Source organism: Anolis sagrei, chromosome 3, assembly GCF_037176765.1.
Source record: "Anolis sagrei isolate rAnoSag1 chromosome 3, rAnoSag1.mat, whole genome shotgun sequence".
In the NCBI taxonomy this organism is placed as follows: Eukaryota; Metazoa; Chordata; class Lepidosauria; order Squamata; family Dactyloidae; genus Anolis; species Anolis sagrei.
Genome location: NC_090023.1, coordinates 108748590 through 108761966, shown reverse-complemented (window position 1 = coordinate 108761966; position 13377 = coordinate 108748590). Strand labels below are relative to the sequence as shown.

The 13377-nt window shown below is 37.8% G+C and overlaps 1 protein-coding gene across 9 annotated transcripts in view; it reads left to right on the top strand.

Moving 5' to 3' along the window:
* Positions 1 to 13377, top strand: part of MCF2L (MCF.2 cell line derived transforming sequence like) — a 131457-nt gene that overhangs the window by 79530 nt on the left and 38550 nt on the right. For all 9 annotated transcript variants that reach the window (XM_060769630.2, XM_060769627.2, XM_060769625.2 and 6 more), the window contains 4 exons: positions 3766 to 3856; positions 9772 to 9891; positions 11653 to 11769; positions 12594 to 12743. In XM_060769630.2, coding sequence (XP_060625613.2) covers positions 3766 to 3856; positions 9772 to 9891; positions 11653 to 11769; positions 12594 to 12743 — 478 coding nt within the window. The remainder of the gene's footprint in view (positions 1 to 3765; positions 3857 to 9771; positions 9892 to 11652; positions 11770 to 12593; positions 12744 to 13377) is intronic.

The window sequence follows — 13377 nt, the reverse complement described above, 5'->3', positions numbered from 1 at the left end:
CAACATAAGATTAAATAGAATTTATTATTATGGAACAGGGAAACTGGATTCTTGAAAATAAAACCATAAAGTTGGAAAAGACCTCAAGGACCATCTAATCTAACCCTTTCCATGCAGGATCAGACAACCAAGCCACCTGTGAAAGATTCCCATCCATCCTCTGTTTAAAGACCTCCAAAGAAGGAGAACCCCCCATAAAGTGATTTGAAGTTTAAAAGTCCATTTCTTGTTATTTTAACCCATTGATATGTGTTCTAATCTCAGGAGCAGGTGAAAAACTAGCGCACTCCATCTTCCACATGACATCAGTTCAGATATTTAAAGATGACTGTCATGTCACCTCTCAGTTTTCTCCTATCTATGTTAAATATACCAATCTCTCTAAGTTGTGTTCTTAATTAGCTTTGTTCTCCAGACCTCTGATTATCTTGCAACCTCGTCACATGAGCCAGGCAAAGCATTTCACTTTATCTGGCTTCGCCAAAGAAATAGAGGGGCATCAGGGCGAATCTGTCACCTTGCATGCCACTCCCTCACAGCAATGCTTCCCCATCACAAGTGGGAAGTGTAACCCAAGCAACAAGGATCGATGCTGGCTCCAATACAGCACAACATGGGCAGGCTCCTGTGTTGGAAGGGAAGCGTCATACATCCTTCCACTCCAATTGTGGGCTGGGCCTCTGCCAAAAATCTACTGATGTCGTGAGCTGAGCAGCATGCTCATCCATCGCTTGAATTCCCAAGCCCTATCTAATTAAGTTGTTGATCACTGTTCTCTAGACATATCTAGCATGCCAACCTCCCTTTGTTATTTAGCACATGTAAAAATTACCCACATTTCTGGATAGTTCGATGCATAATGGAGATAAGTCAAAAGATATAGTAATAGGTACCTCTAATAGATCTTTTAAGTTGCATGTTATTCAGTAGGGAAAGTATGAGGGTTGAATGAAAAGTAATGCCTCCACGTTCGTTACTTGGGTTTGGATGGGAATATTTTAATAAATCAAACACAGAAATAATCCTTAGAATGTGCTCTTTAACTACCACTATTCATCTTTCCACATAATCACCAGACAATTGGATACATATCTGCCAATGATAAACAAGTTTTCTGAAGCCGTCACAGAAGAAGTCAACACTCTGTTTCCACAACCAGCGTTTCACAGTGCTCTCATCCTGGATACCCATCGTGCACAGACCTTCCAATAGCCAAGCAAAGCAATAATGCGACCCACACGCTCATATGAAATGCCAATTATGCTTGAAATTTCTCTCTGAGTGATACGATGATCGTCCTGAATCAATCTGTCAACCTTTTGCTTGTGAAACTCAGTGGTTGCTGTCATAGGACAGCCAACTCTGTTTGTCACGCAAGTCAGATGTTCCTACCTCAACATCTTTAAACTTAATAATAAATAAATCGAACCAGCAAAGAAATCCATGCCAAGGAAGCTTGTTCCTTCAGTTCCAAAATAGTTAGGAATGGGTTTCTACAAAAGGACAGTCAGGCTTCTGTGCTGCTTCTTAGGACTTCATCACATTAGAGCATGAATCCACTTTAAATCCAATTTCTGCCTCTAGCAGAATCCTGGGGTTTGTAGTTTAGTGAGGCCCAGGACCACTCTGGCTGAGCAGTTCAAACCCCACCTCTTCTGAGGTGAACTGAATCACCTAAACTGGGCTCTACAGATTAATGCATACTCCACCACAGACAACAGAAAAGCTGCAAGACTAAGAACAAGCCACAAGAGTAAACACAAAGATCCACCTAGAGGAAAAGTGTTCTTGCCATACATCAAGGGAACCACTGACCACACAGGGAAGCTGATGAAGAAACACAAACTGTCTACAGACCCACTAAGAAAATCCAACAAATGCTACATTCAGCAAAGGACAAGAAGGATCCACTCACCTCTGCAGGAGTCTACCGTATACCATGCAACTGTGGACAAGTCTGCATAGAGACCACCAAACACAGCTTTGCCCAAACATGAATCAAGAAACATGAAAGGTCAACAATAGCAGAGCACCTGATGAACCAACCTGGGCACAGCATATTATTTGAGAACACAGAAATGCTATACCACTCTAACAACTATCATGTCAGACTACACAAAGAAGCCATTGAAATCCATAAGCAGTGGACAATTTCAACAGAAAGGAGGAAAGCACGAAAATGAACAAAATCTGGCTACAAGTATTAAAAAACTCTGAAATCAAAACATTAAATAAAGATCAATGCTAAAAACCAGGGGAATTCCACACAAGAAACAATCAGGGCCAGCTAATCACCTCCTAACCAAGGATTCCCCCAGGCAGGAAGCAGCCAGACCTTGAAACTGCAAGGCCATTAAATGCTAATCAAAGGTGGCCAATTGCAACATTCATACCTGCCTCAAGCAGACAAGTTCTTTCTCCCACCCTGGGCATTCCACAGATATATAAAAGCCACTTTCCTAGTTTCCAACAGATCTCACAGCCTCTGAGGATGCCTGCCATAGATGCAGGCAAATTGTCAGGAGAAAATGCTTCTGGAACATGGTCATACAGCCCAGAAAACTGACAGCAAGCTGGTTTAAATGTTGCTCCCTAAACGACAAACCCCAGAATTCTTCAAGAGGCAGAAACTGGATTTAAGGTATACAGATCCTGTTTTAGAAACTGGAGATTGAGATAGAATTCCCATTTTGTGTTACCTAGAGCAATATGTATATCTCTGCACTAAATACTATAATGGTGTGTACACACATGTACCCATATGCATAGATGTGGATACAGATGCATATTTGCAGTCCCAAACATTCAGAAATCCCTGGACTGTTTTGGTATTGATATAATCCTTGGTTTTTGGTTACTGTATTTTCAAGTGGGCTGGAATAATATGCTCAGATATCACAAAGCAATTAGAAAGTCAAATCATCCTGAGTTATGGTTCACTGTCATTTCCATTACATTACAATTGGCTAGTGGTCAGCTGCTGGCATTACACAACTGGCTTGTATAATAAAACAGGAGTGGATCTCTTTATTTGTACTCTGGGACTGTAGCACATGCAGCTGAACAGAAGAAGAAAACAAAGGTCCTTCCCGACAATCCTTCTCCACGATTCCTGCTTGCATGCAGAGACAGATACTGTCATTTCCAAAACAGTGCCTCTTACCTCTTTACCAATATACATTTTAGGGAAAAAAATTTTTGCTTTAGTTAGCATAATCCCTGGAAGATCAGCTCTTGAAAATGCAGAAGATTAATCATCCCATCTTCCTAGGATTAAAGTGATGTAAAGAATCTAAATCCTGAGAGCTTGTTTTTCAAGGAACTAACAGAGATAATGCACGTGCATAAATCCTATGATTCAGCAAGAAAATTTTAGAGGAAGAAAAAGAAGAAAAAAATCTTTTTATTCTGGAGTGGATGTTACTCAACTGCATTAAAACGATGGATTATTACTGTGGCATAGAAAGCAGCGAGCAAGATACTGAGAAAATGAAGTGGAGGCATATTAGTGTACCAGATAAATAAACCCTTACTACCTGTGGAAGAGGGCAATGGATGTTGTGACTCACTGAAGCTGCATGTAATCTATTTAGGTATGCCTCGTTCATCTAAAGTAAGGGGAGTTATATTGTATTTGCATATGTAATTTGCATGAAAAACTTCACTACTGGTCGATAATTGTGAATGATTGTATGAATTATATTAAGAGTTTCCATATCATTTTTTTTAAACCATTCTTCCTTTCTCTTCCCTCCTAAAACTTAGTTTACAAGATGCTGGAATTGGATTTATCCTGGTCATAGACCGCAGGCAAGATAAATGGAGTTCTGTACAAGCTTCTGTTCTACGGATTGCGGTGAGATCTTAAGCAATTAAGAGTTATGAGTCCTTTGAGATACATAGCATTAACAAGCACATTTTTCTGTTGGTTGGTTGTTGTTGTTATGTTCCTGTTACCATTTTTTTTGTCAAGAACCTTATATAATAACTGCTTCTAATTTTAACAACAGTACACATTGTGTGCAGTGGATTTAAGTGTTACATATGGCATGGCTACAGAAGCAGAAATAATATGCAAGATGATAACGATGACATGCTTTAAAACAACTGAAGTTTGCAAAAGCTGTTATTCTAAAGCATTTTAGACACTTAAACTTCAGAGTCTCAGGTAAAATTAGCTAATTTATGGAGGTGGGGAAGTTTTTTTCACATAAACACTTGAAACTGACAATATGTGAGAAATTAGTACATTGGGTTGTTGTAGGTTTTTTGGGCTGTATGGCCATGTTCTAGAAGCATTCTCTTCTGACGTTTCGCCTGCATCTGTGGCAGGCATCCCCATAGAGATGTTCAGTGTATTGTTGAAGGCTTTCATGGCCAGAATCACTGGGTTGTTGTAGGTTTTCAGGCTGTATGGCCATGTTCTAGAAGCATTCTCTCCTGACGTTTCACCTGCATCTGTGGCAGGCATTCCCATAGAGATGTTCAATGTATTATCGAAGGCTTTCATGGCCGGAATCACTGGTGATTCTAGCCATGAAAGCCTTCGACAATTAGTACATTTTTATTAAAACACAAGTGATACTTTATGGGAATTCAGTGTTTATGTTTATGTGCTTATGGCAGTATTTTTTATGATTTGTCTACCTTCTAATTTATACTGAGTTGTATATTACAGTAACAGAGCCACCATATATTATGACAAAATTATTAAGCTAGAAGCTTTATTTAGATATCTGTATCAGTGTGAAAAAAATACTTCATTTTTCCACAGTGGTTTCTGCTAGTTTCTTGTTTTCTCCTTGGCTAGCCTTGAGGGTCTTTCTTTATTAGACTATTTCATCCTAATTATAGATGTACAACAAGCTATTTACATTAAGTATCTTTGTTTGACTTTTTATAAATTATTCCTAAAAGGAAAAACTAATGTAAATAAAAGATAGGGTCATTTGTCAATTTGATAAGGCGGAGATAATTCCTGGAAGTTTCCCGAGTGTTCCAACAAGCTAGGGTTTTTTATTAAGAAAAATAAATAAATAAATTATTAGTTCTGATGTATGTGTTAATTTGGTTTGGTTTTTGGTACTTGCTAGCTATTCAGTTTATGACAACTTTAATGTTTCACTGTGCCTTTGATTAAGCAGTTTACCAGATAACTTTGGCCCCCCGACCATAACTCAGTGCCTTGCCCTTTACTACTACTCCTTGTCCTATAGACATAATGTTCTATTTCATATTGCCCTCCTAGTCCTAACTTATCACCTGACTCCTGCACTTTATCCATCAGCACTGTCTTTGCAACTGAATTGCACCAGGCTGCTTGTAGAGCTCGGTATTGTTTACCATGTCAGGCTATTGGTTGTTTGTTCGATGGTTGTTTTATGCTGTTGTTGTTTTATGATATTGTTTTATAAATTTTATTGTGTTATAGTTTTAAGTATGTTTGATCAGGCTTGTCCCCATCTTCAGGGAGATGGTGGCGGGATACAAAAATTGAAAACAATATTATTATTACTATTATTGTTATTGTTGTTATTATTAGGTTGGGTTTTTTGTTTTATTTTGGTGTTTTTTGTTTTGGTTTTTGGTTTGTTGGTTGGTTGGTTTACAAAATAGTTGGAGTCAGGACTTAATAATTGAGTAACCTTGGGGGATTTTTTTAGGAAACTTTAAGAAACAAAATATACTACAAATAACTCTTCGTTTTTCTATATTCAGGGTGTTTTTGTTTATTTGCTATCATGACACAGTCAAGCAAAATTGTACCATTACTCTTATTTTTTACCTAATAGCAATGGGAGGAGTGATTTGTATTATTTAGATTATTGCTAGAGGTTAAGGGCATCAAAACCGATGGGTTTTTTTTTTTTGGTTGGTTGTTTTGCAATACCAGATTGAGCCATTGTATTTCAAATCTTCCTTTACTGGTTTACACTATCAGTTTAAATTCTGCTAGCAGGAAGCACAGGTGTTTTTTGGGGGGGGGGGGTGCCATTGTGGGAGTTAGAGCAGTCAGAGGACATGTGGGCAGTCTAGCCCTAACTTGACTTTGCTGTGTTTAATTTCCTTCCACAAACCCATCAGCAACACCAGCTGGTCTCCTATGGCAAACTTCAGTGGAACTAAGCAATAGTTCTTTTTTCCATTCTCTCTATAACAATATTGTAATTGCAGGGGTAGCAACAAGCTAGCCCCTCTTACAGCCTAGCCGAGATGGACCAATACTCAAGTCAAGCCATAGTTGGCCTTCACCTGCCTGCCTTCCACATCTTAACTCATTGGTCTACCTCCAGAGGTACTATTGCTTACATCTGTAGTTCTCAACCTGTGAGTCCCCAAATGATTTGGCCTTCAGCTCCCAAAAATCCTAACAGCTGATAAACTGGCTGGGGTTTCTTGGAGTTGTAGGCGAAAACACCTGAGGACCTACAGGTTGAGAATCACTGTCCTATATCTTGCCTGACCATTGGCTGTCTAGGTTGGCACTACTGCAAATTTAAGAACAGATACATTTGGAGGGCCACAGATTCTCCAACCTGCCTTTACTCCTGTATCCAGGCTATGCAACTGATTCAGTCAGCATTCACAGCTCACAGCCCTGCAGGAAACTGAACCTTTCCAAATGATTGCACACTTTAGCTCTTACAAATCGTGTAAGTTGTAGCTAATGAAGCTGTGACAAATATAAATCACTTACAGTGTAGTTGCCCAATCCATAGGTACACGAGGCTTCATTTTAAGGGCTTCTAAAGGTGCCCACACCAGTTTGGGGGTAGGAAGTACAAAGCTTTGTGTGTTTTTTGTTTTTTGGAAGTTGCTTTGTTATGCCTCCCAAATGGAATAAAAATTGACTGTTACTCACCACTTTGCTATGTTTGGTGGTCTTTTCATCTGTTCCCATCTGTTTTAGGGCCTACATAGGACATGACTGTCCATCTTTGGAAAAAAGGTCCATGCAAGTCTGAAACAGGAGGGGCAGCAGGAAACGTCCCCAAACACAATAATAGCCATTAGAAGCACAAGAAGCTTTTGGGGGTGGTATTGGTTATTAGGGGTAAAACAAAAATAGTGATATTCTAAAAGAACTGAGGGAGCAAAAATGAAGATTGCAGACTTCAGGGAATCAAAAGGAAGTCCAATGCAGCCTTTCAAACCATGGTGGTTGCCCAGTCCAGAACTGCAGTCTCATTCTTATTCTTTTCTATCTATGTTACCGAGCTCCACACTGGGCATAACCAGTTTGTTAAGCTATCTATAATGAAGAACCAAGATTCCTGCAAGCCATAATTTGAACCATGATGTGTAGATAATTACTGGTTAATGTCAATTGTAGTTTGTCAGACATGAATGTTGTGGAAAACTGTTTCTTTTAAATCAGAAGAAAGAAGAGGAACATAATGCACAAGAGGGAAAGGGAATGTGGGGCTGTAGACGTATTCTGATCTCCAGGCCACATGACTAACATATGCCAAACAATGAGTCATAAATCTAATGACATTTGGACAAGTGCAAATCGTTTTGGCTGTGTTCATTTAAGTACTGCATCAAAACCAAGAATGCAATGTTATTGAGCCAGCGCGGTAGTGGTTTGAGCGTTGGACTATGACTCTGGAGACCAGGATTCAAATCGCTGCTCAGCCATGAAAACTCACTTGCTGAATTTGGACAACTCACATTATCTCACACTCAGAGGAAGGCAAAAACAAACCCTCTCTGAATTTTTTTTAGAAGTCGGAAGCCACTTGTAGGCACACAGTGACAACAGCAATGCTATAGAAATGTTTTTTATTTGCATCTCACATAACAGATCTTTAGATAAGAGCAGTATAGCCTGTAAATTGGAGGTCACTTGAGGATGGAAGAAAAGAGGGGACTGGATGTGTTTGGCATATATAAAAGGAAGCAGCATGATCTCATATAAATATTTTAGTGGCCCTAATATCATCCTGGCTGCAGTATTTGACATAGTACTGAGTCTTTCTGTAGTCTGGCATAATTAAAGAGAAAGAGATATCTTTTCTATTTTTGGAGACCATGAATAAACTTTTAAAATCTAGAATCCAAATGATATGCCTCTAAAATAGTTACTAGTCCCAAGACTTTGCAACAAGGCTGAAAACCTGTACCTGGAAATTTTATTTTATTTTGGATTCAGTAAGCATGCCATGCTTTTCTTCACTGGCAATACAAACTCATCTGCCCAGATATCTGTTTTGTGAGTATTTTTTCAATTTTCTTCTTGGAAAATGGGAGTCACATATTTGGAGCTCACATTGAATTCTTATCTTGTTTTCAATTTCTTGGGCAAATAAATTTCGTGCAATCTTGAGATTTAGAAGAGAGCTAGCAAAATATAGTGGTTGGAGCATTAGACTGTTACTCTGGAGATCAGGGTTCAAATCCCCATCCAGCCATAGAAATCTATAGGGTGATTTTGGTCTGAAACAGGAGGGGCAACAGGAAACGTCCCCAAACACAATAATAGCCATTAGAAGCACAAGAAGCTTTTGGGGGTGGTATTGGAAGAGGAAGGCAAAGGTGGTTCCCCCTAGACTTTCTTATATTTATTTATGTACCCACAGACCCAAAAAAGTTTATTTTTTCTTCAATTTTCTCAGTTCGGCTATTTCTATTTGTAATGGCAACTTTACTGTTTAGTAGCCTTTACAATGTAGTATGCTACAATAAAATACAAAATTCATTAAAAATACAGAATTAGCTTAATATACCTAAAAGCAGATAACCAAATGTGTTTACAATTTCTAAAAGTTCCCTGTTAGTACTAAAGGGACACTAAGACGCCACCACCTCAAATTAAAAACAGGTACAGGTTGCTTTAAAAAGCAAGGGTCCATTCTGTTTACCAAGCTAAATATTTTGGTGCCTCTGCATGAGTTTTCTAGCAATCAGAGCAAATGTAATAATGTGCATAGTAATGGAAATTTTGTTGCCAGGTGAGTGAACAGCATTCTATTCTATTCACCCTCACATCATCTTATGCGTCAATGGTGGGAAGCCATCTGTTCTTTTATTTTCTTTAGTAATACAGATATTAGTGGTGTTATACAGCAGAGTTCTTATTTAGCATGTAGTGAACCAAGGTAGTGACCCAAATATTAAATAAATAGTAGAAATAGTTACTTAATAGTTTAAAATCCAGCTTTCTTTGTTTCTTTTTTAAATATTAGATTTTCTCTAGAAATCCAGCTTTCTATTAATCATGTAAACATTTTGTCATACTTGATCTCATTGAATGTTATGTTACAATTCATATTTATCTCACAGATCCTAGTTTCTTCTGACTTCCAGTGCAAATGAGGTTGCCAACATATTGATTCATTCCCAGCAAACTGAACTTGATTGATTACCTGCATGTCATGTTATGCAAATCTACCATTCAATATTTATTATTTAGACAATATAAGACACCAAGATTAAAGGCGCTTAGTAATGGTTTGGTGTGATGTGAGGATGGACAATCCGTGGTTTGTGTTCTGCTATGGATCAGTTTCAAAGATCATGGCTTGAACTCAAGTGGGTTTTACAAATCATGGTTTATGCTAACTATGATTTAGATTAATGCAGTCATCTACTGTGTATCTATTGGTTTATGTTTCAAATTATAGTTGGGAGATTTTTATTTATGATCTTGGTGATACATTAAAATTTGAGATGACTTTGACTTCGAATAAAATATGAATAAGTGTTACAAAAGATTTCAAAATGTTCAATTAATTTTAATATAGTAGTTATATGTAATGTCTTTCACAGGCATCGTTTCCAGGAAATCTTCAGTTAGTCTTGGTTTTGCGACCCACGGGATTCTTGCACAGAACTCTCTTTGACATTGCATTCAAATTCCATAAAGATGACTATAAGATGAAGCTACCGGTTAGTATTTCCTGCCTTTTCTTTGCATTTGTGATTTGTGAATTTGTGTAATGGAGTAATAAGAATACTTGAAAAATAAAAAAGTGTAGATGACCTCCTCCTTGATATTTTCCTGTATGTACAAGAATTGATATTTTTAGATTAATCGGGTAAACTGTGTTGCGCCAACCACCTGTTACCTGGTTTTTAAGAGTGTTATCTCATTAAAGATAAATGGCTTTGTATTTCAATATATTCTGTGTTGCAAAAGAGTGGTAAATGTTTACAGAGTGGTAAATTGATGTTATAAATGTCACTCATATAGTTGAATCATTACCTTGGCAGGCTCCTGCTTTGTAGTTGGTCAGCTCTTACTGTAAATTTCTCTGATTGGCAAAATTTATATTGACAATCCTTCTTAGTTTATTTACTCGTATATGTCTATATGTGCCTCCAGATCACTTGTTGACCTACAGTGATCCCATGGGTTTCATAGGGTTTTCCTAGGCAAGGAATAGAGATGGTTTTGCCAGTACTTTCTTCTAAAATGCATGCTACCTAGTACGTATTCATTGGCAGTCCTCAACTGAGGTATTTACTCACAATGCAACTCAACTATGCTTTCAAATAGATATGGATATGAAAATCTAACCATACTTACAGATAGATAAGGACATGGAAATAACTTTAGCATTAAATGAAAGATGTAATTGCAAAATCCCCCAAGATACCTTAAACGAATGCTGAAAAGCTAATCATATCAGGTCCAGGTAGACTTCACAAGAGCAATAAGGTCTACTCCACACAGGAATGTGCTCCTGAGTAAACATATATTGCATTGCACTAGTAGTTCTCATTATTAAATCTAGTCCAGGGTATACCATTTATATGGTAAGGGTTAATAGAGTAGAATAATGCTATTAACACATATATAACAATGTCTTTGGAGGGTGTGCATCAACATTTTCCCCATTGCCAAAGAATTGTTGTAGATGGCCATTTATACTTTTGTATGCTGTCCTTCAAATTTCACCCTCCCTTAATGCAGTTAAATGCATTAAAACAATAGAAATATAGCAGTGTCTCTAGCGACAGAGTTCCAAGATGGTTATACTATATCCATGAGTTCCCTCTCACAGGCAACAATGTGCTTTGCCCCTGGAGAAATGGAGACCAGCAAATAAACCAGATAGCTGGACTTATTCCAGATTATGTCAATGAGACAGGTTACTGTCATGAGAGGTTGTGTATTGTTTTGTAATAATTGCAAAAAAAAAGTGCCACAACACCTTTCCCATCCTCTTTGAGCTGTTAATATAATACAGAAGCCAGTATAGTATAGTGGTTTGAACTTTGGTTTGTGGCTCCGCCATGAAACTTGCTTAATGATTTTGGACAACTCACAGTCTCCCAATCTCAGAAAAATACTCAGAAGAACACACGTCTCTTCTGAATAAATCTTGACAACAAAACCCTGTGGTAGGTTCACTGTAGAGTTACCATAGATAGGAAATAATTTGAAGGTAATCAACAACAACAGCAACATAAATACGAAGTATTACTTGCATGAGCTTTTAATAAGGTGCCACAATTTCTCTGTACAGAGTTGCTATGCTTCTGATTTTAAGAAATAGTTTGAACATTGCCACCATATACAGAAAAACATGTACTCATCTGGTATGTCATAGTCTGGCTGAAATATTCTGGTTCCAGTAACTGGCAAAACAAAAATCCTGAACAAATTCTAATTGTCCATTTTGTTTTCTTTCTTCTGTGTGGTAGATCATAATGCTGAGCTCACTAGCCGAGTTAAACAGTTACATTGACAGAACACAGCTAACCGAGGATCTTGGTGGCACTCTGGATTACTGCCACGACAGGTGGCTGACCCATCGCACTGTAAGTAGTTCCTGCCCCCTTTGCCCAGCAGCTTGCACCAGTGGGCCTTACTGTTGTACGTCCCATTACTAATGGTATGGGCTCATAAATATAAATGAAAAAGTGCAGGAATCTTGGAGGAATCCCAGCTACCTCATTGCCATCCTGTAGCCAAATATCATGAATAATGAATTTGGGAGTGATGATTTCAGGGCCAAGAAATCTATAGCATATTGTCAAAAGAGAGTTTTGAGCTTCAACAATATCTCCAGATAAAATGGCACTTAAAATAAATTGTATTTCTAGCTTCCAGTGATTGGAAGCTAGAAATAATGTGCAGTTAAAAATCTAATGCTGGAGGTATTTTTATTTATGCATTTTGATACAACTAAAAGAATGTAATTCATATGTGAAACAGTTCCCATTGATTAGAGGCTGAAAAAAATGTATAGTTAGAAATGTAATCCTGGGTGTCAGGCATGTAGCCGGAGGAGGGGGGCTTGAGAGGCTTCAGCCCCCCCCCCCCCAAATTCTCAGGGTGGTCCGCGAGAAGGCTTTACTGGTACATTATTTAAACTGTCATGTTTATTCATATCATGATCGGATCACCATGCTCAATATATCCCATATGCATAGGGGTATTGGGATAATGATACAAAAGGTTTGCTAGAGGTCAGCTTCCCCCCCCCCCCCCCGAATCAAAATCCTGGCTACGGGCCTGCTGAGTGTATTTTTGTTTATGAACATTGATACTTACTTTGAATCAGGTGTATAGTCCCTTTATTTATTATTGTAAAGATAAATATACTTGTCTGAGTCTATGTAACATTCTTTTAACCCATAAGGCTATAGAGAGCTTTGCTCGAATGGTGAAGCAGACAGCACAGACGCTTCGCTCTTTTGGAGCTGAACTGGCAGAAACAGAATTGCCAAATGATGTGGAGTCTACCAGGTCCCTCCTTACAGCCCATACTGAAAGCAAAGTCAAAATGAAGGTATGTGATGTATATATAATGGCTTTAGTGGGCACCATGTAAGATCATTTTACTTACAGCTGTCAAAGAAGTTTTAGCTTTTTTGCCACATATATTCTGGACATATTCCTTTTAATTAATCTGTGGAATCCTCCTCCTAGTATCCAATACAATGATTCAACTGTACCCACTATCCAGTTCTCCACAGATATCTTGGGAAATAATAATAGTTATGTAGCAATATAGCTATAATAGCTATATTATATAATATTTTGCTTCCTTTCTCCCCTCCCCCTTATAAGCTATGGTTTGCAGGAATTAAAACAAACTTGCAATTTTTGCAAATTATAGTTTTGCCAGAGAAATTATTATAAAATGGCTTTACTTGTAGCATTGTTAGTTAGTGTCTGGATTATTGATCAGAAATGTTAATTATTTTAAATAGCATTGTCAATTATTTAAATTGCAAAAAAACTTTCAACAAATGTGAAACAAAGCTAGAAAAAGTATAGTATCATTATATTAGAATGTGTAATATACACACACTCATCTACATTTGAAGCCGTTGTGTTGAAATGGATATTGTGTTATATAGTGCCTTGTTAAAAGCTTTACACTATTTCTTCAAATACACATAATGTGGGATGTGTGATCT